This window comes from Dermochelys coriacea, chromosome 6 (genome assembly GCF_009764565.3).
Source record: "Dermochelys coriacea isolate rDerCor1 chromosome 6, rDerCor1.pri.v4, whole genome shotgun sequence".
Lineage (NCBI taxonomy): Eukaryota > Metazoa > Chordata > Testudines > Dermochelyidae > Dermochelys > Dermochelys coriacea.
The window spans coordinates 68414821-68442223 of record NC_050073.1 but is presented as its reverse complement, the minus strand read 5'-3'; the positions used below and the strand labels follow the sequence as shown (position 1 = coordinate 68442223).

The following is a 27403-nucleotide window of genomic DNA, read 5'->3' as shown; positions in this document are numbered from 1 at the left end:
CAAAACCCTGATTCAACAAGCAGTTTCTCTCTAAGGAAGGCGGCTCCAGTGCCACCTCAAGTGGGCCACTTAAGCAGCATTTCAAAGGCAGCTGCTACAAGTTCAGAGGAGGAGAGGGTGCAAAAGATGCTATTAGACGGACCGGGGTCGGAGATGGGGGATCTGTGTATTATATAAACTAAAAACTGGGCTCATGCTGTGTTAACAGGCGATAATTCCAATTTAAGGTTCATTCACATGGTTTAGCAGAACCCCTCTGTGCAATTTTAGCTTCCATTATACACAGTTGTGCTATTATTTGCCCTATCTGTAGTGAACTGCTATGCAAAAGCAACCCCATGATACCAAAAGAGGTAGCCTGGGAAATTGCCAGCACTAACTATTACAGACAGGTCAAGGTACCTGAGCAGGAAGGAGAAAGGGGTTGTTTTTTCATATGTCTTGGTAATAATGAAGTGCAGGAATGTGGGGTGTGGGAATGGGGGAAACACAGACTAAGTACAAGAGAGCTGTTAACAACTGGCTTCTGTCTGGTGGGATCTGGGCTTTGCTTGAGTGGACTGAGGGGAAGTGAGTGTAGTCTTGTTACTTTTACTATGCATCGTTTTTGTAATTTATGTTAAATGCACTAAAACAAAATCCTTCAGCGTGAATAGCAAGTTCACTAGGCAATGGAGCGTGACCCGGGCCTGGCTCTCTTTCCCCGTGGAGCCTTTGAGCGAATAATCAGGGAAGCTGTACGACCAACATCCCAGATGGCTGCTTCTCTGTTGGATGCATATCGTGTACTCCCATGGCATGGTCGTGACAAAAGGAATTACCCCCACAGTGCCAATATTTAACATTACAAACCTGCTGTAGACATCAACCTGTAGAAGACAACAAGGCTCTCTCTTAACCCTCGTGGTCTTCTGAAATGATGCCTGGTGCTTGTCATTTGTCTGAACTCACACAGCTAGTCATTCACACACTCATCCATCCACCTACACAACCCTCCAACCACTAGGCACTCATCCATTCAACCATACATCTCCCCATCCCCCCAGCCACCTCTCTGATTCCCTATCTGACAATTCACAAGTATTTCACCTCATCTATTCAGACCCATCCATACAACAGCCCCGCTACTCTCCCCCTATCTATCTACTTTCCCCCAATTAACCTACACATCGGGCCACCCTTTTGAATATATGCTCGTCTATCCATACACCTGTGTCCCCCGCCCATTCTTCATCCATTCACTCTTGGTACACAGAAATAAGTACAAAATCAGGACAAATAATCTGTGGAGACAATCCCTCACTTTGAAGAGAATCTCAGTTGTCATGGTGAATCCATGGGTGATGATGGGCTCCTCATCTGGGGGATGACCCTTCCAGCAGTCCAGCTCCACACAACGGCAGCCAGATAGCAGGGTCTGACGATACATTTCAGGAGATGAGATGCCAGAAAACTGGCCAGCTGGAGAGGGGCAGGAGGAGAAGAAGAGACTCTAGTTTGCCAATTATTCATGTGAGTGCATTCTGCATGGAGAGTAATAAGAAGGGGAAACAGCTCTGTACACACCTGGGGCAAGCGTGCACTCCACACTTCAGAGAGATTTTAGGTAAGTGGGCAGTGGAGTCCTACCTAACACTTCTTCCTCCCTCAAAGCATGGCCTATACCAGTGTGTTTACCTTTTGCACATTGAGGGATGAGGTGTGACGGTATCCACCTTCCACCAATCCCTGGGGGAGACACCTGCCCAGTCAGTTGGGAGGGACACACAACTATCTGCTCTTGAATTCCTGAGGGATCTACACCTGCCCAGCTGTTGGGAAGGGATATGGATCTGCCTTCAAGTCTATAGGGTCATACACCAGCTCGGCTGCTTGGGCAGGACACCTGCTTCTCCTTGAAATCTCAGAGCATATATACCTGCCTTGTAGGGTAATGCCTCCACCCAAAGATAGGCACATGCCCAGCCAGTGAAGAGTGGCACACATCTGCTCAGCCTAGGGACTCCTGAGAGAGACACACACCTGGACAGATGTTTAGGAGAGACAGGAACCTGCCCTCACATCCCAAGAATACCCGTGCCTGTCTATACAGTCAGATGATGAAGCCATAATCTTGCACTTTAATGGAGTTGGTGATGGGAAAAGACCCTGGCTATGAGCTTGAGGACAAATAATTGCTCACCCTTCCTACACTGCAAATGTTATACATACCCTATCACACCCCAGCTACAGGCCATCCCAAAAAAGAATCCATCAGACACAAGGAGACTGTGACTCATTGGCTTGAGTGATTACGCTGATCTCCCTAGTATTTTTGCCTTGCTTGGCATCACCCAGGCCTGCCCTTTCTACAGAAGAGCAGAGTACGCTTTTTCTTTTCAAATCCCTACCAATGGGTCGATTCCTTATAAACTGCCCAATTGCTGCCCAGCATACATGGCACATGGGGCAAAACCCATCTCCAGTGTCAGTACATGTGCTTGGTGCAACACACCTGCTTTGAAGCTAGGGGAAGATCCCTGGTATTGGTGTTTCATCCAGTGGAGAGATACCTGTCAAGTAGGTGTTGTGTGATGAGTTGATGAAGTAATGTGAGAGTGGCTGGGTCATGTCCTGGTACAGCACCACTTTGTCCAGTGATAGAATATTGTTTTCAGGGCCACAGAGGAACCAGACCATCCCCTCTGGAGACAACTGCCCTGCAGGGAAAAAAAAGCTATAAACCAGGGGCTGGCAAACTTTTTGGCCCGAGGGCCACATCGGGCTACAAAATGTATGGAGGGCCGGGTAGGGAAGGCTGTGCCCCTGAAACAGCCTGGCCCCCAACCCCTATCCACCCCCTCCCACTTCCCACCCCCTGATTGCCCCCCTCAGAATTCCCGACCCATCCAACCCCCCCTGCTCCTTGTCCCCTGACCACCCCCTCCCAGGACCTCCTGCTCCAAACTGACCCCCTGGGACCCCACCCCTGATCCAACCCCCCTGCTCCCTATCCCCTGACTGCCCCCCGGCCCTATTCACCCCTTGGCCGCCCGACAGGCCCCCCCCCAGGACTCCCACGCCCTATCCAACCCCCCCGTTCCCCGACCCCTGACCGCCCCAGAACCTCCGCCCCATCCAACCGCTCCCTATCCCCTGACTGCCCCCCAAGACCCCTTACCCAACCCCCCCACTGCCGCGCACGCGCCACTGCCACTCCCTTACCATACCGCTCAGAGCGGCAGGAGCTCGCAGCCCTGTGACCGCAAGGCGGCGTGGCTGCGGGGGGAGGCAGGACAGCAGGGGAGAGGCCAGGAGTTAGCCTCACCAGCCAGGAGCTCAAGGGCCAGGCAGGATGGTCAGCCCGCGGGCCGTAGCTTGCCCACCTCTGCTATAAACAGAAGTGAAACGAAGAGGCCTGGCTCCCTTGCAGGTGGGTAATGCTGAAACACAGGGGCCTGCAGGAGTTAGACTGGCTGCTCCAGACACTCTGCTAAGTATCAGTGTAATGTGCAGTGTGAGATGATTCCATAGCACTGGAATGATAGAGAGGCAGTGTGCTGAACAAGACTCACCTCTCTGGATGTTAATCCCACTGGGTTCGTACTTCTCTATCAGGCCCTGCACCTGCTCTGGTTTGGCAGGAGGGAAAAGCATGTCATTGAGGCGGGAATCTCGCTGTTTCTTGTTGATAAACTTTGCCAAGTGCTCTTTGGTCATGTAGGGCTTGGCTTTCAAATGGCTAAGGACAGAGAATCAGAGAGGAATGGAAGAGGGAATGTATTTAAGTGTTACTGGAAAACCTCTTTTACAGCAGTGAGATGCAGGCTAACCCTTCCTGCAGCTGGCTGTGCATGCCCATCTCTCTGGACTCCCACCATATCCTAGAAGGCCTTCTTTTCTCTGAAGGCTCCAGCTGTCTCTCTCACTTCCTCTACCTTGCAGCACCCTTCCCTCTTCTTTGTATCTTATTTCTGTTCTATGCGTATTTAGTGCTGGTTAAAGGTTACACAGATTGGAGACCAAGGCCAAGGTTTTCAGAAGTGATCAGTGGTTTTTGGTGCCTCAAGTTTTGGGTGCCCAACTTGAGACACTATCAAGGGGCCTGATTTTCAGAAGAGATGAGCACTTACCTCTGAAAATCAAACCCATTTAAGCTGTCACCAGCTTGGCCACCTGCACACAGAGGAACCCAAAATCATTGGTCACTTCTGAAAATCATAGTCTAAAGTGCTTTACCTGTCCACTGCACAGGTTCAAGTGTAGAAACTAGCAGTGCACACTTCCCACCCATTTGATTCAGCCTTGACCTGTGGCCACCTCGAGCAATGAAGAGGGTAGATCCGTCTCCATACCCCTGCCAGGCCTTGCCCTCTCTATTGAGGCTGTCAATAAGCATGTCAATTCCATTGGTGATGCAGACACCTGCACATTAGGAGCAGGACTGAGAATGACATCACTTCATACACCCCAGTCATCTTGCTTCAGTTGTACCGTATCTTCCTCCTTTATTGTTCCCCCTTTGCCTGTCTTTTCCTCTCATGAAACAAAGCCTGCCCCTGCAGCATGAAGAAGACTCACTGAGAGGTGAATATCTCATCGATCTCCGGACGGGGACACAGGTTCATCAGGAAGGTTTTATACACTTTCTCAGGGAAGTCCTCTGGATTGATCGCATCATTCTGAAAAAGAAACCACAGCTCGCAAGTATTGCAAACCCATGTCTGCCATCACTTCCTTATTAGAGCCAGTTGTCCATATTCCTATTGCCTTGCTCCGTAGGATGTGGAGCCGTTTGTGGTGGTGTGAAGTAACACACAGAGCATCAGATGTCGCTTAGCGGAATAGGGCAAGTAGTTTGTGATGCTTTGGGGGAAGCTATTTCAATGGGGTAGTTGTGAATTGTCCCTAGTGTCCCTTGGGAAGGCGCAGTTGTTGCGTGGATAAAGCAGTGGCCTGGGATTCAGAATATCTGGGGTATATTCCTGACTCCACTATTGACTTGCTGAGTGACCTTGGCCAAGTCTCTGTGCCTCTTTTTCCCTTTTGTCTATCTTATCTATTGAGACTGTCAGCTCTTTGGGGCCCTCAGTGACACTGTAATAGAAATAATAATTGATGTCATCATGGCTGGGGATGGGGTAAAGCTACAACATGGTACAGACTATAGAGTTTCACAGTAATTTAGAGTGTTGGTCTGGGAAATCTACCTCTTTGGGGCTGTTTAGGGATAGCAGCATCATGGTCAAGAGGTCAGGGCCAGTGAAGGAATTGTCCTGTAGCTCTGGATACCTCTGAATATCCCAAGAAGTCACTCACCTTGCCCTTTGGAAGGTGACAAGCATGTAATGCAGCTTCTACCCTCTTCCTGTCTGCAGGAAACATCTGAAAAATACTGAGAGAGAGAAGGGCAGTTAGAGTCTGCAAAATGACAATTTGTGAAGAGCAGTGAGAGAGAGCAGAGGTTGGGGTTGCTGGCAGGTGCAGTCAGAGGGGTTGGATAAGATGGGGTGGGGTAGTGGGAGCTACAATCAGAGAGAGGGACAAAAGGTGTGAATGTAAAACTGGGTCACAGATATAAAAAGAACAGATACATGGTGAGATGTTATGTACAAAATGCTTAAAGGTATTTAGGGGCCTAACTCCCATTGATAACAATACATAAATACCTATGAGGACCTGGACTTAATATTTTACAGGAGGTATTTCCACTGCTGCTTCAATTCAGAGGTTTCCCCAACCAAGGCCAACTTTAGTTTCGGCTGGGGACCCTATAGGACAAGGGAGGGCAAACTACAGCCCACGGGTTCGATCTGGTCCATCAAGGCTTTCAATCTGGCCTGCGGGATTGCCAGCCCTGTGGCGTAGCGGGGCTAATCCCTGCCTGCCCCGGCCCCGTGCCGGTCCCAAAAGTGTCCCTTAAGCCCCTGGGGGAGCATCACGTCCCTGAGGCCCCTGGGGAAGGGGGGACAGAGGGCTCTGTGCACCACCCACCACAGCTCCCATTGGCTGGGAATGGGGAACCGCAGTCAATGGAGCTTTGGGGGGTGGTACCCACAGTCGAGGGCAGTGCATGGTGGAGCGCCTGCCCCAGCCCACACCCAGGAGCCACTGCCGGACATGCCAGCCATTTTCGGGGAGCGGCGAGGGCCAGGCAGGCAGGGAGCCTGCCTTAGCCCTGCTGCGCATTGCTGCCACCCTGGAGCCACTCGAGGTAAGTGGCGCCAGGCCGGAGCCCGTACCCCGAACCTCTCCTGAACCCTGCACCCCAACCCCCTGCATTTAGCCCCCTGCCCTGAACTCCCGGCTGCACCCTTCCTGCACCCCGCACCCCAACCCCCTGTCCTGAGCCCGCTCGCCCCCTGCCTGAGCCCCCTGCTGCACCCCTCCTGTACCCCAACCCCCTGCCCTGAGCCCCCTACCACACCCCAGACCCCTCCTGCACCCCAACCCCTTGCCCTGAGCCCCCTCCTACTATGCATCCCCTCCTGCACGCCCAATCCCCTGCTCTGAGCCCCTTCTTGCACACTGCACCTCCTCCCACACCCCCACTCCTTCCCACATCCCAGCGCCCTGCCTCAGCTGTACATTCATGGCTCTGCATACAATTTCCCCACCCAGATGTGGCCTTTGGCCAAAAAGTTTGCCCCACCCCTGCTATAGGAGCCCTGCTGCTGGAGGTATAATGGGGATGTACAGGTAGGCGCAGGGTGCAGTGCGGGGTAATGGAGAGGAAGACCCTACAACACGGTGCTGAGCCATTAGGGGTGTGCGGCTGGTGAGTCACTTTGTCACAAGGGGATAAGCTAAATGGAAAGCAGGGAGGAAGGGGCCAAAGCAGGGGTGGGGGGAAGAGGGTAGGAGGCAGGTCTGAACTAAAACTGTGGTGGCAGGGACTGCAAGGTGGTGGAAGGGAAGTAAGGGGCAAGGGACAGTCAGTACAGGCCAGAGAAAGTCTGAGAATTTGGTACAGTTTGACTGGACTATCCAGAGGTCCTGCTGGGGGGGGGGGGTCTCTGCTGGCTTCTCTGTAGTTCTCCCCCAAAGCCACATGGGGGGGAGGGGAAGTGGCACCATCTGGGTCCTAGTGCCCCTAAAGTATGTGGGGGGTGTCTCCCCTAGCACAGTTATGGGTCCAGGAGGCAGGGTTAGCCCTGGCCAGGTTCCATTTTATCCCTTCTCTCCCAGTGTGGCAGTCCTGGTTTGGCGCCTCTGTCCCTAGTGGCTGGAGTCTCTGTGAGATAATGCTTTATAGATATGGCACTTTCAACCCCTGTTTCTACTCAGTCCACCAAAGACCAACCAAGCTGAGACTGGACATTTGGGAGGAGTACAGCATGCAGGATAGTTTTGAAAACCTTTTTTGATGAATAAGCTGTTTTTTCACTGCACTAATGCTGACCAGCTGTACTTTAAAGGTTGATTTTAAGAACACTTGTATTCTGTGGCTAATTCATTAAGGGACTGGATGTTCTAAGGAGTACTTTGAATGTGCCTGATTTCTGACAGATGAATTTCTGGTTATAGCTTTTTTTAAATAATCTCTGATTGAGGAATAATCAACCTTCCAGTATATGGTTAGCAGGCACAGATCCTGCTCGGAATAGTTAAGCGATAAGACATAGCAGGTAATACATTAGAATATGTTATTAGCAATTGCCTCTTGTGGGGTTATAGCAAGGTACAAACCAAGGGCAGAGCAATTTTAAACTTCTTAGAAAGTGTCCATGAGGCCCCTCCTCTTAATATAGAAGAGAATTTATACATCATTGGGGAAAATCAACCCTGTGTTAGAGCCTCTTTGCATTGCACCAGTTAAACCAATACAAAGGGGTCATCAGGCCCACCAGGAATATCTCTAGCATAAGAGACTCTTTCTAAGAGGCAGAGACAGCTCCATGCTCCCCTGCAGGAGGGCCCATTAAAGCGTGTAAAGGGAGACCACGGTGGGGTTGGGGGCATAGTCAGGAGAGTCCTGTTGTCCCAGCATTTCTACACTATTGCAATGGCTGCCCAGGTGTGCACCAGGAGCTAAGTAGCCTGCTCTGGAGCAGGGGAGTGCAAACACTTCCTCCATCACTGCACCAGCACAAGCACAGGACACGGGGGGAATAGGGCCTCAAGCCCAAATCTGCTCTCACTGCATTGGTGTAAATCCAGAGTAACTGCTGAAATCAGTGGAGATACACTGGTATTAAACTGGGATAAGGCCCAAAGATTTTTATACGCAGATAATGGGAAAACAAATTAAAGAACCAATCAGCTCAGAATTCCCAGAGGGCAGTAAGAAACACAGGCATGCCAGCACTGCTGCCAGCCCAGGCAGAAAGCTCATTTAGAGATGGACCAGACCAGAACCCCTTAAGCTTTGGGAGTGTGGTTAAAATGAGATTGGATCTTACCCAGCCTTGGATTTTGCAAAACAAAACCCAACAATGAGGCTTTATACAACCCAGACCAGACCTGGTTGTTGATCTCTACTCTAATTGAGATCAGAGGGCTAATCCCAGGGTTCTTCTTACTGCAGTAGGAGGGTAGCCACTGCTAGTGGGATCTCCCCAGGCATGTCCCCTGTGGCCTAACCCCCTTCTGGGGACAGCCAGAAGAGACAGAAGTCCCTTTCCCTCTCTTGGGGAAGAACCCGAATCCCTAGGAGGTAATGTCTTCCTCCGGGTGCAGCAAGGCAGACAAAGCCAGGCTGGGTTCTCGTCCCTTCACCCATCTGCTCTGTTTTTTCAACCTGCACCAATGAGATGTAAATGCCTTGTACTCACTTCCTGACAGGAATTTTTCCTTCAGCACTGAGTTGCATCTTCAGCTTCAACAGGCTGTGAAAAGAGCAGATTGGACAAGAACATGCTGTATAACCTTTCCAGACCCCACATACCAGGATTCAGGGAGAGGGAAAGAAACTCAGATGTTAACTGCCAATAGAGTCCTGTCTGCAGCATTGCTGTAGTCGCATTGGTCCCAGGATATGAAAGAGACAAGGTGGGTGAGGTGGTCATATCTCTGATTAGACCAAATTCTGTGGGTGAGAGAGACACGCTTTCAAACTACACAGAGCTCTTCTTTAGGTCTGGCAGATTTTGAGATGCTACCCACCAGCAGAGGTTTGGTCCCACTCTTTGGGAAGGAGGCAGACAAAGTTAGGCAGTCAGCACAGTATATAAATACTTCTGTACCACAATGAGAAATGCTTGAGAAACACCTAAGAGAGGTGGTTTTATTTGTTGCTCTACAATGATCCCTGTGATCAGTTAAATAATATGACACGTCCTGGAAAGAAAGACTTCAGCATGTGTCAGGGCTAATGTGATGCTGGAGGAATCTTCCCTGGATATAACTCTTGGGGCTCTGATTTAATTGCTTTTGTATAATACCAAGCATATGCTTAACTGGCTCACTATGTACTTTGGTTTCAGTCATTCTCATTATGGCTATGTCTACACTACACACCACCAGCAGTGGCAGGTAGTCTAGGTGTAGTTGCACGTTGCAGTGAAAAGCACACCACATCTGAGCCTTTCTCTGCTGCCCTCTCTCCACCAGAGTCTTCCCTGCTGCTGGAGCTCGTTCCCCGCTGCAGTAAATGGGGAGTGACAGAGCCTTTTCCCGCTGTAATGGCATGCTAAATTAAATTGTATTATGCTGTTCAGCCACTAGGTGGCACTGTGCATAAAATCCCTTTTTTAACAACCCTCAATCATACAGGCAGAGCATTAAAGGATCTTATGATGAACATAGCTGGTATGTATAAGCAAGTTCTGGGACGAGTCCACATCTGGTACAGGAGCATGACATGATGTCAGAAGTAATTAAGAACAGACACAAAACAGCAACAGATGTTGCAGACAAAAGGAACAGCAACAAGGTTGCAGGATCTCACCAATATGCCACTTTCAGTGCCCAGAGAACTTCAGCTTGACAACCTTTCCAGTGGACAGAAAGGAAGCAGTATTTTGCAAGATTTGAATTGCAAAAAACTCCACAAAGAAACTGGCGATATACAGCGATCTTCGCTAATATATGCTATGGGGAAGGCAGGCAGAGCATATCTTTAAATCCTTTGACTTTACTGAAGACAGTCATGGAGATCACTATGAAAGGGTTCTGGCTATGTTAGATGCATTCTTTATAGCTCAGAAATGTGGTTTATGAAGAGCATGTTTTCACCAGAGACTTCAAGAACCCAGGGGGAAAATAATGAATGTTTTATAAGAGCTCTGAAAACTGATTTTTGGCAATGCAAACATGATAGTATCAGAGACAGGCTAGTAGTTACTTGGGTTAGCAGATAAAACCTTTCACAGCAGCTACAAATGAAGAGAGGTTTAACACTAGCGACAGCTATGCAGCTAGCAAAAGAGTCAGAATTAGTCAACAATATAACAAAAGGCAGGAGCACTTGAAAACCCTGAAACTCGCTAAGCTATAAACAGACACTGAGAGTTAAAGTCATTGTCATAAAACCCCTGAGGCAAGGAGAGAGAACTCTGAGGCTAAAGCTGTGTGTTACACTGCCACTTTCAGCGCTAAAACTTTAGTTGTTCAGGGGTGTGAACCCCCCCCACCCGCACGACAAAAGTTTAGCACTGAAAAGCGCAGTATAGACAGCGCTCCCCAATAATAAGCTACCACCGCTCATTCGGGATGGGTTTTTTTTATCGCCAGGATGAGCTCACCTCGGTGATAAAGCGTGTCTACACTGCCCACATCACAGCGCTGCTGTGGCCGCGCTGTAACATGGGCAGTGTAGACATATCCCAAGAGAGACAATTCCAGGCCTACATGCACAATGGGTGCTGCATGTCCAATCACAGGCAAACAGCATAATGCATGCATGAAATATGACATTTTTGCAGCTGTTTGCTGCACCAAAACAATGAGGGAGTTGACTCACATTACAGACAATCAAGAGCCATTGTTTCTGGGATCTATTACTTGTGATGACAGAGAGCCTGCCTGGAGAGTGAACTGAATATTCATGTACTTGTGGCACCTTAGAGACTAACAAATTATTAGAGCATAAGCTTTCGTGAGCTACAGCTCACTTCATCGGATGCATTTCGGATGCATCCGATGAAGTGAGCTGTAGCTCACGAAAGCTTATGCTCTAATAATTTGTTAGTCTCTAAGGTGCCACAAGTACTCCTTTTCTTTTTTGCGAATACAGACTAACACGGCTGCTACTCTGAAACCTGTGACTATTCATGGAAAGACTATTGTCTTTATAATTGACTCAGGAGCTGACCTCACAGTCATCTCAGAAGGACTTACAATTACCTTCAACTCTTCCCAAAGCTGAAGTTACCTGAGACAGCTCTGACAGTATTCTGACCTTCATGGGCCAGTCCACTACAGAAATAACTTACGATCTGGATGCATCACTTTTGTCTTTGTATGTGATCTATGTACCACAGACCAACAGCCTTCTCAGCTGCAGTGTGGCAGCCATAATGGGCCTAGTGAGACAAGTGGAAGAACTTGATGGAATATTAGGTCATACTGGACTTTTGAAAGGCGATCCAGTACAAATAACTTTAAGGACAATACTGAACCATACATACTTACAGCTCGAAGGATTCCTACCCCATTACATCATAAAGTGGAAACCAAGTTAAATAGAAGGGAGTGGATTTGATTATTAGAGAAAATTTCTGAGCCAACAGCCTGGTGTGTGCCAATAGTACAGTTATAAAGAAAATGTAAAAATGTGACTTTGTAGATCTTAAAAGACTATATGAAGCAGTATGAGAGAAAAATATATCCTCCCAACACTGGAAGACTTTCTCCCCAAAGTGAAAGGGATGCCTCGGGTGGATATCTAAACAATTTCTTTAGCTAAGCAAGTGCTATATTTATCAAACCCTTTGGGAGATTTTGCTTTCAAAGATTACCTTTTGGGATTACCAGTGCACCCTGAAGTTATCCAAAGAAAGATGGCAGAACTGTTAATGAACACCAATGACGTTATAGTTTTCATGGATGATATTCTGGATGGATCTTCAACACAACAAACACCTCAATGAAGTCCTAAGCTTAATCAGTCTGGACTGAAGCTAAACAAGGAAAAATGCATTTCTGCCTACCCCAAATTTTGTTTTTGAGACAGACCATAAACAGAGATGGAATCAGTCCTAGCCTTGAGAAAGTAAAAGCAATCTGAGAATGAAATGCACCAGCTAATGAACCAGAACTGATATATATACTGAACTAGTATATTACCTTGGTCAATGCCTACAAGACCTTCCTACAGTGATAAAACCACTGAATGAATTGTTGGAGTATATCTACAGTGCAACTAAATACCCATGGCTGCCCCATGTCACCTGACTTGGGCTCATGGAGTTGGGCTGCATGGCTGTTAAATTGTTGTGTAGAAATTCAGGAGCAGGCTGAAGACCAGACTCTGGGACCCCGTGAGGGGAGAGGGTCCCCGAGCCCAGGCTCCAGCCCAAGCCCAAATGTCTACATTGCTTAAACAACCCTGCAGCCTGAGTCTGAGTCAGCTGTCACAGGCCAGCTACAGGTGTTTAGTTGCAGTGTAGACATACCCTTAAAGTCAAACACATCTTGGCTATGGGGGTCAAATCAAGACATTTTCTTCAAAAAAGTAAAAGGATTGAGCTCAACTGCTCCATTTCTCCAGTACTGTAATGTGAACAAACAAGGGTCAGTGCAGATGCAAGGAGCTATAACCTAGGTGGGGCATTGTTGCAACATGGCTCTGAGTGGGGGCCAGTTGCATTTAGCTCTTGCACACTTACAGAAGCACAAAATTGATATGCATAGATTGAAAAAGAGTGCCTGGCAAGTATATGGGCATGTGAGAACTTCTACAGAGATCTGTGTGGACTGGTAACAGCAAATAAATAGCTTGTAACCCTCATCAGTGGAAAAGACTTGGATCAAGCACTGCTCAGATGCCAATATCTACTGCTAAGGTTAATTAAATTTAACCCAGTTGCTAAATATGTTCCTAGGAAAAATCTGGTGATAGCAGACACTCTATCACAGAGCCCAGCATCACACTCAGCTACCTGTGAGCTTGAAGATGACATAACGGCATATGTGGATACTGGGGCTGCATACAGACCAGTGTGAGAAAAGGGGCTCCTCCAGCTAAAAAAACCCAACCTCAACAGACACTCAACTTCAAGAAGTTCAAGTTACATATGAGGCGGCTGACTCGAGTATCTAAAGGACACTAAGGAAGTGATAAGAGACTACTTTGTGGTGCGTGGACAATTGAATGAGTCAGATGGACGTGTGATTAAAGGTAATTTACATCGTAATTCCAGACAAATGAGTGGAGAAATCCTAAACCTCATCCATGAAGGACATCAAGGATTAATTAAATGCTGTGAACGGGCCAACCTGGTGGCCAGGCATCAGCAAGGAGATAAAGAATAAAGCATCTGCACATGAACACTGCAGAACTAACAGACCAACAAAACACAAGGAACCCTTAATAACAGCACCTCTACCAGATGGACCTTGGAAGAGACTCACTGAAGATTTATAAAAAGAAAAGGAGTACTTGTGGCACCTTAGAGACTAACAAATTTATTAGAGCATAAGCTTTCGTGAGCTACAGCTCACTTCATCGGATGCATTTGGTGGAAAAAACAGAGGGGAGATTGATATACACACACAGAGAACATGAAACAAAACCCATCGTTTCATGTTCTCTGTGTGCGTATATCAATCTCCCCTCTGTTTTTCCACCAAATGCATCCGATGAAGTGAGCTGTAGCTCACGAAAGCTTATACTCTAATAAATTTGTTAGTCTCTAAGGTGCCACAAGTACTCCTTTTCTTTTTGCGAATACAGACTAACACGGCTGCTACTCTGAAAACTGAAGATTTATGTGAATTCAGAGGACATCATTACCTGGTCTTCATGGACTATTTTTCCACATATGTAGAAACAGTGTATTTGAAAGACATAACATGCCACAGTGTTATTGAGAAACTGAAGTCCATTTTTGCTCACTTTGGTATTCCAGAACAACTAGTGATGGACAACGGACCACAATTCACTGCAGCAGAATTTCAGTCATTCAAACAAAATATGATTTTGACCATATTAGTAGCAGCCTGTTTTACCCAGAAGCAAATGGAGAGGCTGAAAGAGCTGTACAGAAGGTTAAGAAAATCTTACAGCAGGAAGATCCTTTCCTTGCTCTTCTGTGTTACAGATCAACACCAATAGCCGCTACTGGATATAGTTCAGCACAAATTCTGATGGGAAGACAACTCAGACCTACCATTCCATCTTTGGAAAAGAATCTATTTCCAAAGTGGCCAGGAATGAAGAGAGTAGCCAAATGGGAAAAAAGGCTAACAAAGCTTATGAACACTTTTACAACAGATGTCACTCAGTTAGAAAACTGCCAGGTCTAGAGACTATGTTCATGTCAAACTGGATGAGGAAAAAGAATGGATAATGCCAGCTGCCATAAAGAAAAAGAATTCAGCACCCAGATCATATGCGATTGAGACCAACAGTGGAGACTTCAACAGAAACCATCAACATCTACAGCTTGTTTCTCAGAAAGAACAATCAACAGAGCAAACTACAGATGGCAGATGCACAAGCAAAAGAAGACGCCTCAAGGATTCCAAACTGACCACAGCCAATCATTGCAAGTAATGGACAGCCTTTCACCACTGCCAGAGCCTTTCCTTCAGTGTGGGGAAGGGCTCCGGAAATGGGGAGGCAGCAGGATGCTACATTGCTAAAAATAGCAGTGTAAATGGGTAGCCATGGCTTGGGTGAGTAGAGAAATGTCTAGGGCATGTACTCGGGTATGTACCCACACCCTTCAAGCATGTCTTTACTCTGCTCGCCTAAGCCAGGCTTCACCGTTTACACTGTTATTTATACCCGTTCTACGGAGACTATGCTGCTATACACCCTACATGCTGCCAAAAGAAGGGTGCAGTGTACATGCACCCAAAGTGACATACAGCCCAGATACCACACTGCACCTGTTGTTATGGGCAAATGAGTTCAGACAAGGTTTGTTGCTGAATTACAGAAGCCCTTTGCTCCCAAGGAGCCCACCCTGGCATCATTCTCTATGGAGACAGGCAGGGAGATCAATGGGTTGGAGTATTAAAGAGTAACATTAATTGGAAGCCACTTACATTTTCTCCAGGAAGGTGTAGCGAGACGCATTGGATGTCAGTGGGTTTCTAACGATGGCCATGATATCCTCAGCCCAGCTCTGGCAACAAAACAAATGCAATCAGAGGTCAGAAAAGTGGCACCAATCAAGACGTGGCATCTGCACTCTGAATGGTGCTGACCTCCCATCCCGTCCTCACAGCCTGAGGAGCAGTGTGCACCCTCCAGTCCCTGCCACCTGCCTAGTCTTTAGCTCCTGTTTCTACACCTGCTTACAGTGGGATCTTGAACATACCCTCCTATCCTTTGCTTTGTCCACTTTAACTTTAACAGACAGCTGCAGCGGCACAGGAGCTAGCAAACAGAGCTGTAAACAGGAGAGTTTGAGTGGGAGTTCTGTTGGAGGAGAAGGTGGGAAGGCGATGACAGATACGGATGTAGCTGTGGGAGTGACTCCTGTAGTGAAAGACACATTGAGGATGACTGGATGTGGAAGCTGTGGTATGTACATGATCCTGGAGGGGGGACCTGGTAAGAGTTTTTTCTGCATGAAATGCCGTCTGATAGAGCTGATGGAGGAAAAGATCCGAGGTTTGGAGATGCAGGCGGAAAGTCTCGTTGATTTTAGGAAGGGGTTTGAGCAGATGATGGAGCAAAGATATGAGGTATCTGAAGGGAAAAGCTCAGACTCACAGATGGAAGCAGGGCTGGGGAATTTTGAGGGGAGACTGGGTGAGGAAAGTGGTCAATGGAAGCATGTGACTAAAAGAACCAGGCAGAGGAAAAGACGGGCTAGTGAAGGAGAAATAGAGCTTAGGAACAGGTTTGCAGAATTGGAAAATGAAGAAGGGGCTCACCAGGTACTTGTTGAAGGTGGAAGGGTAAGGAAGAAGAGAAGAGAGGCTAGTCCTATAGGAAAAGCGGAAGAGTCAAGGGAGACTATACCAAATATGAGCCCCAGGAGGATACAGGATGGCTTGAAGAGGATTATAAGGGAAAACAGGAATGGAAAGAACTTGCAGCCAGAGGGAACAGGGGAGAGACTGGAGAATAGCACTGTCACCAGGAAAAAGCAGGTCTATGTGATAGTCGACTCTTTATTGAGAAGAATAGACAGGCCTGTAACTAGAGCTGATCCAGAGAATAGAAGGGTGTGCTGTCTTCCGGGTGCTAAGATACGGGATGTAGACCTGAGGTTGAAAAGGATCCTAAAGGGAGCGGGAAAGAATCCCCTAATTATCCTTCATGTGGGAACAAATGATACGGCTAGATTTTCGCTGGAAAGTATTAAGGGAGACTATGCTAGGCTGGGGAAGACGCTTAAGGAAATTGAGGCTCAGATGATCTTTAGTGGGATCCTTCCTGTTCCTAGAGAAGGGCAACAAAGGTGTGACAAGATTATGACTGTCAACAGATGGCTTAGGCAGTGGTGCTATAAGGAGGGCTTTGGGATGCATGGCCACTGGGAGGCATTCACAGACAGAGGACAGTTCTCTCAGGATGGACTTCATCTGAGTAGGGAAGGAAATAGACTTCTAGGATCAAGGCTGGCACAACTGATAAAGAGAGCTTTAAACTAGGAATTAGGGGGAGATGGTTGGGAGATCAGGTAATCTCCACACCAGATTTTAGCATTGAGAAGGAAGAAGACGAAGTAAGAAAGGATACAGCTGTGGGTAGGAGAATGTATATAAGGAGCGAGGGCGGTGTGGATACTAGTCTAATAGGTTATACTGGCTGTAGAATGACTGTGCCTAATAGGGTACAAAATGTGAGCAAAGCTAAACAGCAAAAATTAAGATGTTTGTACACCAATGCGAGGAGCCTAGGTAACAAAATGGAGGAACTAGAGCTACTGGTGCAGGAAGTGAAACCAGATATTATAGGGATAACAGAAACATGGTGGAATAGTAGTCATGACTGGACTACAGGTATTGAAGGGTATGTGCTGTTTAGGAAAGACAGAAACAAAGGTAAAGGTGGTGGAGTAGCATTGTATATCAATGATGAGGTAGAATGTAAAGAAATAAGAAGCGATGCAATGGATAAGACAGAGTCAGTCTGGGCAAAAATTACATTGGGGAAGATAACTAGTAAAGCCTCTCCTACGATAGTGCTTGGGGTGTGCTATAGACCTCCGGGATCTAATTTGGATATGGATAGAGCCCTTTTTAATGTTTTTAATCAAGTAAATACTAATGGAAACTGCGTGATCATGGGAGACTTTAACTTCCCAGATATAGACTGCAGGACCAGTGCTAGTAATAATAATAGGGCTCAGATTTTCCTAGATGCGATAGCTGATGGATTCCTTCATCAAGTAGTTGCTGAACCGACTAGAGGGGATGCCATTTTAGATTTAATTTTGGTGAGTAGCGAGGACCTCATAGAAGAAATGGTTGTAGGGGACAATCTTGGCTCAAGTGATCATGAGCTAATTCAGTTCAAACTAAATGGAAGGATTAACAAAAATAAATCTGCAACTAGAGTTTTTGATTTCAAAAGGGCTGACTTTCAAAAATTAAGGAAATTAGTTAGGGAAGTGGCTTGGACTGAAGAATTTATGGATCTAAAGGTAGAGGAGGCCTGGGGTTACTTTAAATCAAAGCTGCAGAAGCTATCGGAAGCCTGTATCCCAAGAAAGGGGAAAAAATTCATAGGAAGGAGTTGTAGACCAAGCTGGATGAGCAAGCATTTTAGAGAGGTGATTAAGAAGAAGCAGAAAGCATACAGGGAGTGGAAGATGGGAGAGATCAGCAAGGAAAACTACCTAATTGAGGTCAGAACATGTAGGGATAAAGTGAGACAGGCTAAAAGTCGAGTAGAGTTGGACCTTGCAAAGGGAATTAAAACCAATAGTAAAAGGTTCTATAGCCATATAAGTAAGAAGAAAACTAAGAAAGAAGAAGTGGGGCCGCTAAACACTGAGGATGGAGTGGAGGTTAAAGATAATCTAGGCATGGCCCAATATCTAAACAAATACTTTGCCTCAGTCTTTAATAAGGCTAAAGAGGATCTTAGGGATAATGGTAGCAGGACAAATGGGAATGAGGATATGGAGGTAGATATTACCATATCTTGAGGTAGAAGCGAAACTCAAACAGCTTAATGGGACTAAATCGGGAGGCCCAGATAATCTTCATCCAAGAATATTAAAGGAATTGGCACCTGAAATTGCAAGCCCATTAGCAATTTTTAATGAATCTTTAAACTCAGGAGTAGTACCGAATGATTGGAGAATTGCTAATATAGTTCCTATTTTTAAGAAAGGAAAAAAAAGTGATCTGGGTAACTACAGGCCAGTTAGTTTGACATCTGTAGTATGCAAGGTCCTGGAAAAAATTTCGAAGGAGAAATTAGTTAAGGACATTGAAGTCAATGGTAAATGGGACAAAATACAACATGGTTTTACAAAAGGTAGATCGTGCCAAACCAACCTAATCTCCTTTTTTGAAAAAGTAACAGATTTTTTAGGTAAAGGAAATGCAGTGGATCTAATTTACCTAGATTTCAGTAAGGCATTTGATACCGTGCCACATGGGGAATTATTAGTTAAATTGGAGAAGATGGGGATCAATATGAACATCAAAAGGTGGATAAGAAATTGGTTAAAGGGGAGACTGCAACGGGTCCTACTGAAAGGCAACTGTCAGGTTGGAGGGAGGTTACCAGTGGAGTTCCTCAGGGATCGGTTTGGGGACCAATCTTATTTAATCTTTTTATTACTGACCTTGGCACAAAAAGTGGGAGTGTGCTAATAAAGTTTGCAGATGATACAAAGCTGGGAGGTATTGCCAATTGCCAAGAGAAGGATCGGGATATTATACAGGAGGATCTGGATGACCTTGTAAACTGGAGTAATAGTAATAGGATGAAATTTAATAGTGAGAAGTGTAAGGTTATGCATTTAGGGATTAATAACAAGAATTTTAGTTATAAGTTGGGGATGCATCAATTAGAAGTAACGGAAGAGGAGAAGGACCTTGGAGTATTGGTTGATCATAGGATGACTATGAGCTGCCAATGTGATATGGCTGTGAAAAAAGCTAATGCGGTTTTGGGATGAATCAGGAGAGGCATTTCCAGTAGGGATAAGGAGGTTTTAGTACCATTATACAAGGCACTGGTGAGACCTCACCTAGAATACTGTGTGCAGTTCTGGTCTCCCATGTTTAAAAAGGATGAATTCAAACTGGAGCAGGTACAGAGAAGGGCTACTAGGATGATCCGAGGAATGGAAAACTTGTCTTATGAAAGGAGACTTAAGGAGCTTGGCTTGTTTAGCCTAACTAAAAGAAGGTTGAGGGGAGATATGATTGCTCTCTATAAATATATCAGAGGGATAAATACAGGAGAGGGAGAGGAATTATTTCAGCTCAGCACCAATGTGGACACAAGAACAAATGGGTATAAACTGGCCACCAGGAAGTTTAGACTTGAAATTAGACGAAGGTTTCTAACCATCAGAGGAGTGAAGTTTTGGAAGAGCCTTCCAAGGGAAGCAGTGGGGGAAAAAGATCTATCTGGTTTTAAGATTCTACTCGATAAGTTTATGGAGGAGATGGTATGATGGGATAATGTGATTTTGGTAAGTAATTGATCTTTAAATATTCAGGATAAATAGGACTAATCCCCTGAGATGGGATATTAGATGGATGGGATCTGAGTTACCCAGGAATGAATTTTCTGTAGTATCTGTCTGGTGAATCTTGCCCATATGCTCAGGGTTTAGCTGATCGCCATATTTGGGGTCGGGAAGGAATTTTCCTCCAGGGCAGATTGGAGAGGCCCTGGAGGTTTTTCGCCTTCCTCTGTAGCATGGGGCATGGTTGACTTGAGGGAGGCTTCTCTGCTCCTTGAAGTCTTTAAACCATGATTTAAGGACTTCAATAGCTCAGACATAGGTGAGGTTTTTTGTAGGAGTGGGTGGGTGAGATTCTGTGACCTGCGCTGTGCAGGAGGTCGGACTAGATGATCAGAATGGTCCCTTCTGACCTTAGTATCTATGAAACTGCACGAAGGAGGATGATGAAGTGAACAGCAGCAGCACATTCATTCCTTCCTTCCACTTGAAAGGGCTCCAGGCTGGAGCTCAAGGGCACTGCACCCCCCACTCTTTTGGAACCGGACTCCTGTCCCTTGCAGCTGGCAAGCTTGTCAGTCATGCTCAAGAAACAGGGATTTAGAATTCCCACCCTCCCTCTTTCCGCTAATACTGCCATTCCTAGACGTCCCTGGTGGTCCATTCCCTGAGGTCTCAGGTACCTTTCCAACGCTCTCTTTGTAGGAGACAAAGTTGTGGAAAGTGAGATCCACCATATCGGGGCCGGTCACAACAGTCAGAGTCTTGAGCAGGAAGTTGTTGTCTGGGAAATCCAAGTTAAAAACCTCTCGGAGCTTCTGGCTCTGCAAAGGGAAACAAGGTACAAATGAAGGGGGATGGGTAAACTGACACCAGAAAACAAGACCTAACCCAAACCTTTACCCAAATTTGCACTGAACCCTTATGGAAGCTGGAAAAAGTTTTTAGAAAACTTTTTATATTATTCATTTTTACAGTGGGCCCCTGTACTTCCTTGGTCCAGTGGGAATGTGAAGAGGTACTAGAGCAGCCTGGCATTTCTGATCTGACCAAGAGATCTCAGGAGAAACTTTCTTCTTGAGAGATCTCCAGTGAGGGTTGCCAATTGTCTAATCTCAAAAAACTAAACAGCCTTGTCTCACCTCTTCCCCAAAGTCCCACCCTTCCCCCGCCCCTTCTCTGAGGCCCTGCCCCTGCTAATTTTATCCTGCCTCCCTCCATCGCTTGCTCTGCCCCACCCTCACTTGCTCATTTTCACCAAGCTGAGGCAGGGGGTTGGGGTGTGAGAGGGGATACAGACTCTGGGCTGGGGGTGCAGGCTCTGGGGTGGAGCCAGAAATGAGGGGTTCAGGGTGCAGGAGGGGGCTCTGGGCTGGGGTAGGGGGCTGGGGTGCAGGGAGGGTGAGGACTCCAGCTGGGGATGTGGGCTCTGGGGTGGGGCCAGGGATGATGGGTTTGGGGTGTAGGAGGGGGCTCTGGACTGGAGGTTAGGGTGCAGGGGGTGGGAGTGAGGGCTCTGGCTGGGGGTGTAGACTCTTGGGTGGGGCTGGGGATTATGGGTTTGGGGTGTGGGAGGGGGCTCCGGGCTGAGGCAGGGGGCTGGGATGTAGGAGGGGGTACAGGCTCTTGGCTGGGGGTGCGGGCTCTGGGGTGGAGCCAGAAATGAGGGGTTTGGAGTGCAGGAGGAGTCTCAGGGCTGGGGCAGGGGTTTGGAGTGCAGGAGGGGGTTCAGGGCATGGGCTCTGGGAGGGAGTTTGGGTGTGGGGGTGTTCAGTGCTGGGGCAGGGGGTTCAGGTGCAGGAGGAAATTCAGGGTGTGGGCTCCAGGCGGTGCTTAGCTCAGGCAGCTCTGGGGAAGCAGCTGGCATGTCTCTCCAGCTCTTAGGCGGAGGCACAGCCAGACGTCTCTGTGCGCTGCCCCTGCCCACAGGTACCACCCTGGCAGCTCCCATTGGCCGTGGTTCCTGGCCAACGGGAGGTGTAGAGCCAGTGCTCGGGGCAAGGGCAGTGTGTGGAGTCCCCGTGGCTGCCCCTATGCCTAGGAGCCAGAGGGACATGCTGACTGCTTCCTGGGAGCCATGTGGAGCTGGGTAGGGAGCCTGCCAGCCCCACACCAACTGGACTTTTAACGGCCTGGTCAGCAGTGCTGACTGGAGCTGCCAGGGTCCCTTTTCAACTGGGTGTTCCAGTCAAAAACCGAACACCTGGCAACCCTATCTCCAGTCCAAATTTGCAGTCATTGCCGATGTTGTAATGTATGGAATAAGGTGACAGACACTACTGAAGCAGGATTCCTGAGTTTATTACAAACAGGCTGTTTGTCAGCATCACACAATAGCCTTAAAGCAGTACTCTTACTCCAACGTCACCATAACATTATTTCTTCCCAATGCAGTTGGAGTGTTAGTTATGATCTTTAAAGTCCTCCATGGTTTAGGACCCGGTTATCTGAGAGATGGACTCTCTCCCTGTGTCTTGAGTCACACTTGCTGCCAGTTCCTGGAGTTTGTCCCTCTGTAAAATGAGTGTCAGAGACCCTCACTTCTGGAACCTGCCTCCCCTCCATCCCACCCCACATTTGTGGCCTGCCAGAGCCTGAGTTGGACAAGTATAGAACTTCTCCGATTAGTGTAATATGTATTTCATTACTGGATCACGTTAAGGATAATACATGTCAATTTTTACAGAATCTTTGTAGAATAATTTTTCATTAATTTTCTTCATCACCATGTAAAATCTCCCAAATGTAAGGTGCTGCGGTGCTGGGCACCACAATTTACAGTGAAATAAGTAACATTCACAAATCATGAAAGAAGTGCATTAAATTCACTATATAAATGTAAAAAAGAAAAGGAGTACTTGGGGCACCTTAGAGACAAACAAATTTATTTGAGCATAAGCTTTCGTGAGCTACAGCTCACTTCATCGGATGCAGCTCACGAAGCTTATGCTCAAATAAATTTGTTAGTCTCTAAGGTGCCACAAGTACTCCTTTTCTTTTTTGCGAATATAGACTAACACTGCTGCTACTCTGAAACCTGTTATATAAATGTAATCCTCCAGCCAAAACCAAACAAACGGCCTGATACTGCCCCTCTTGAAGTCAATAGCAAAATTGCCACTGACTTCGGTGGCAGCAGAAGCCAGCCTGACTTCTAGCTGCATATGTGCAGCTAAACTTCTAATCTGCTACCATAAACATAGTGGCCCAAATTCAGAGGTGATGTCTAGTGGGTGTAGGTATAAGGGAGACTGAGTCTACAGTAGTGTAACTTACAAGTTGAGGAAAGTGTGAGTGGCAGTCTCTTAGAATCACTTTCACTCACCTCTGAATTTGGCCCAAGTAAAGTACAATCAGTTGCTCACATACAAAATGAGAAGTGACTACCTAAGAAGGAGTACTGCGGAAAGGGATCTGGGGGTCATAGTGGACCACAAGCTAAATATGAGTCAACAGTGTAACACTGTTGCAAAAAAAGCTAGCATCATTCTGGGATGTATTAGCAGGAGTGTTGTAAGCAAGACATGAAAAGTAATTCTTCCGCTCTACTCCACACTGATTAGACCTCAACTGGAGTATTGTGTCCAGTTCTGGGTGCCACATTTCAGGAAAGTTGTGGACAAACTGGAGAAAGTCCAGAGAAGAGCAACAAAAATGATTAAAGGTCTAGAAAACATGACCTATGAGGGAAGATTGAGAAAATTGGGTTTGTTTAGTCTAGAAAAGAGAAGACTAAGAGGGGACATGATAACAGTTTCCAGTTACATAAAAGGTTGTTAAAAGGAAGAGGGAGAAGAATTGTTCTTCTTAACCTCTGAGGATAGGACAAGAAGCATTGAGTTTAAATTGCAGCAAGGGAGGTTTAGGTTGGACATGAGGAAAAACTTCTTGTCAGGGTGGTTAAGCACTGGAATAAATTGCCTAGGAGGTTGTGGAATCTCCATCACTGGAGATTTTTAAGAGCAGGTTAGACAAACACCTGTCAGGTATGGTCTAGATAATACTTAATCCTGCCATGAATGCAGGGGACTGGACTAGATGACCTCTCAAGGTCCCTTCCAGTCCTATGATTCTATGTCTTCACCTCACAGTAAGCCCAAGCTAGCCTAGCCTGGTGTGGCTAGCTTTGCAGTGGGGATGCTCCATCCATGCTAAGTGCTACCCATGTAATTGCATCCACACTGGTGTTGTACTAGCCCATGTGCTGGGATGAATTTCTGGTGTGCTATCCTATAGTTCTTAGTGATGCATTAAACTGGACCACTCTATTAATTCATTTGCCTGGTGCTCTCTTACCTAGCATGGAGCTGCTGTCTGTAGGAAGAACATGAGAACAATGCTTTAGGTAAATAATTTCCAAGGGGAAATACTCCATATTAATGCAGACAGCTCTGAAGGCAAAAGAAAACAACATTTGGCTGCAAGAATTTTTAATGAGAATGTCATTAAGGAATTCAGTCTGCAAACCTCAAAGTGATTTGCAGTGCAACTGACTGGGACTGCTCTTTCTCCCTCTCTTTCTTGTCCACTAAGCATACAAATTCCCCCAAATTATGGGTCTTACTGACATCACACCTTCTGGCCAACTGGCAGCACAAGAGGAAGCCTTCTTGGACAGCACCTCCATTCAAATGCTGTATAAGTGCAGCAGAAATGAAGCAGGCAAACAGGAGGTCAAAAAGCCAGTGCAGAAGAAGGGAGAAGTTAGACCAGAAAGTACATCCCAGGTAAAACTGTGGGATAGGATTGGAGGTCTACCAGCACCAGTGCTTGATTAGCCTGCCTTTTCACCACACAGTAAGGTGGGCTGCCGGCCCAGGCAGAAGCAAAACCCAAGATCAAGGCTATGCCCTCAGCTGTGCTTGCTAGCTCAGGCTTAAAGCACCTTCTTAACCAGGCTTAGAGATTTTTGTGCGTGTGTAAGCAGGGGAATGGTCCCGCTATTGTGGGGAACCTTCCTGGCTTATACACTACCCTGGTAAACGGGCTAGCGAAAGGATCTGAGTCCTTGCTCCCACTCCTTTAATCCAGAGGGTTCCCCTTCCATTCTCCTGTGTGGCAGAGTCCTCGTAACCCCAACAAGGCTGGGCCCAGGATTTCTGGGGCTCAAACCCCCAACCTTGTGGTGGTCACTTAGGTCAGGGTCTAGCGTGTCCCCACTCTGGGGTGCTCTCTCTGCTCTGAATGCTTCCCTGACCCACTGATCATTCCACACAGTCCAAAGCAAATACAATTTATTAAACAGCAATTAATTTTGAAAAAATAAGGAAAAATGGTTAAGGAAAACACATAACCCCGCTCTGAGGGACAGGGACATCAGAACCAGCGTCTCTGGAACGTAAGGGAAGTTCACAGTCTGTTCCTCACAGTCTGTTCCTGTCCCAGGCCTCCTGTCCAGGCCCTGGTTGTGCTGCAGGGATGCTGCAGGTCAGACACTTGCTCTGGTGGTGGCCACATGCCTTCAGGCTCTAGGTGGCAGGCCCTTTCTTCCCAGAGCCAGCCCCCCTGTTGGGGTTAGGATCCCCCTCCAAGTCCGGCCCACAAGGCACCTCTCTGCGCTGGGCCCGCTGCCCAGGGTCCCCTGTTGCTCACCGCTCCAAGCTGCTCACCGCACCCGGCTCCGGACTGCTCCAGCCCTAACCCCAGCTCCACTCGGCCTCAGCACCGCTGCTGCTCTGCCTCCCACCCCTGGGCTGCTTCTCTGGCCCCTCTGGCTCTGGTTGCTGCAGTTCTCCTCCCAACACAGATCTGCTCTCAGGGCTGCTTCTCTGGTTCTCTCTGGCCAGCATGACCCTGCCCCCCAGCTCAGCTCAGGCTCCTGCTTTCTCCTTAGCTCAGCCCCACTCTGTCTGTAGTCTGTTCCCTCATTAGCCTGCCCACCTGTCAATCAGGCTGATCTGGAGCATTGGCCTCTCCCCATTGTTCTTGCAGACTGTCAGTCTCAGAGTCCTGATTTCTCATCGACCCTTCCCCTTTTAGTACTGGGAGATGGCCAACCAAAAACCCCCACTAAGTTTTAGTATGGGGTCAACAGTAGCCTTACACGTGGAGAGAAGGGGAGCACGGCAACACCTGGGTTATCGGCTGGGCTATCTGCAGTAAAGATATATCCTTGTAAAACACATGCAAATACATGCTTGTATTCTATTACAATTCAAATCCCAGCTCTTCCTTTCCTGTCACTGAGTTTTCTGGTCACATTTAGATTGTAAATGGCCAGATTTTCAAAATAGCTCAGCACCAGGAACTTCTTATGTGCTTGTAAAATGCAATGGACATACCAAAGGCATGCTATAAATTATAAGGTTTTATTTTTCAGGCATTTTCTATTATATTTTTATAGAGTTCAGTGCTAGTTGAGTCTGTGGTAAACATCTACCTTTAGGAAAAGATAGATACCACCCCAGGACTATCAAACTAGCATCTGTGTCTTCCAAGAGCAAAGTGCCTCCTCTCATAGGGTGATTCCAACAGCCAACATAACATGAATGCACTTGAAGTGTGGGAAGGGGAGGGGAAAGACTGGAACAGAGACTTTTAAAAAAATCACTCAGAAGACTTTTATTTTATAACAGAGTAAGAATCTCTAGCACAGTCTTGTAGTTTTATTTTGTGGTTTCTGTCTAATGCAGAGGAGTATGTGTATAGCACATGCTTCCCTTTCTGCCTCTGCCTACGCAGCAAGGCCCCTGGTATGATCAGGAAAGACTTCACTGATCCTTAGAGTTGCCAGGAGTCCGGTTTTCGACCGGAATGCCCGGTCAAAAAGGGAACCTGGCGGCTCCGGTTGCTGTTAAAAGTCTGATCAGTGACGCAGTGGGATGAAGGCAGGCTCCCTGCCTCCCAAGGCTCTGCACGGCTCCCAGAAGCGGCCAGCATGTCCCTGCAGCCCCTAGGCAGAGTGGCAATCAGGGAAGCTCCGCATGCTGCCCCCGCCTCCACAGCGCCTCCACTGCAGCTCCCATTGGCTGGGAACTGCGGCCAATGGGAGCTGCGGGGGCAAGCACCTGCGGGTGTGGGCAGCGCGCAGAGTCCCCTGATCCCTCCTCCGCCTAGAAGCAGGACATGCCGGCTGCTTCCGGGAGCCGTTTGGAGCTAGGCAAGCAGGGAGCCTGCCTTAGCCCTGCTGGGCTGCCGACCGGGAGTCGCCTGAGGTAAGCACCGCCCGACTGGAGCCCTCAACCCAATCCCCTGCCCAGCCCAGTGAAAATGAGTGAGGGTGGGGGAGAGCGAGTGTTGGAGGGAGGGGGGATGGAATGAGTGCGGGCGGGGCCTCAGAGAAGGGTCAGGGCCTCGGGAAAGGGGCGTTGGGTTTTGTGCAATTAGAAAGTTGGCAACCCTACTGATCCTCATTACAAAAGCCTTCATGTCATATGATTTTAGTCTTGAATTTAACTTCATGCTACAGACCTGCTGGCTATTGTCCAAATTATTTACCTCCCACATACTAAACCATGAAACTGAGACAATAGAGAAATTGTGGTTTATGTTGAAGAAGTTTCCTGTATTTGTTAGAAGCTGTCTCCTCCTCCCCTTTCTTTTCTGTTATTTGGTGTTGCTTATCATGCAGGTAAGTCCCTTTGTTGCTCACAGTTGAGTCTTGACAATCTGAAAGCTGTCATCTAGAACTGCTAACTTTGAATTTGTTCTGCTAGACAAACTCATCAAATTCAGTACTGGCAATATCTTGATACTGTCATCTTACC

The 27403-nt window shown here is 47.3% G+C and overlaps 1 protein-coding gene across 3 annotated transcripts in view; it reads right to left on the bottom strand.

Moving 5' to 3' along the window:
- Window positions 1–27403, bottom strand: part of PLCB2 (phospholipase C beta 2) — a 73230-nt gene that overhangs the window by 31629 nt on the left and 14198 nt on the right. For 2 of the 3 annotated variants that reach the window (XM_038405936.2, XM_043517365.1), the window contains exons 4-11: window positions 20381–20521; window positions 15136–15215; window positions 8754–8807; window positions 5299–5374; window positions 4561–4661; window positions 3555–3721; window positions 2553–2699; window positions 1304–1461 (exon numbers count right to left, since the gene is read on the bottom strand). In XM_038405936.2, coding sequence (XP_038261864.2) covers window positions 1304–1461; window positions 2553–2699; window positions 3555–3721; window positions 4561–4661; window positions 5299–5374; window positions 8754–8807; window positions 15136–15215; window positions 20381–20521 — 924 coding nt within the window. Of the gene's footprint in view, window positions 1–1303; window positions 1462–2552; window positions 2700–3554; window positions 3722–4560; window positions 4662–5298; window positions 5375–8753; window positions 8808–15135; window positions 15216–20380; window positions 20522–27403 lie in introns of those variants that run through there. The other variant, XR_006282302.1, reaches the window with a different exon arrangement.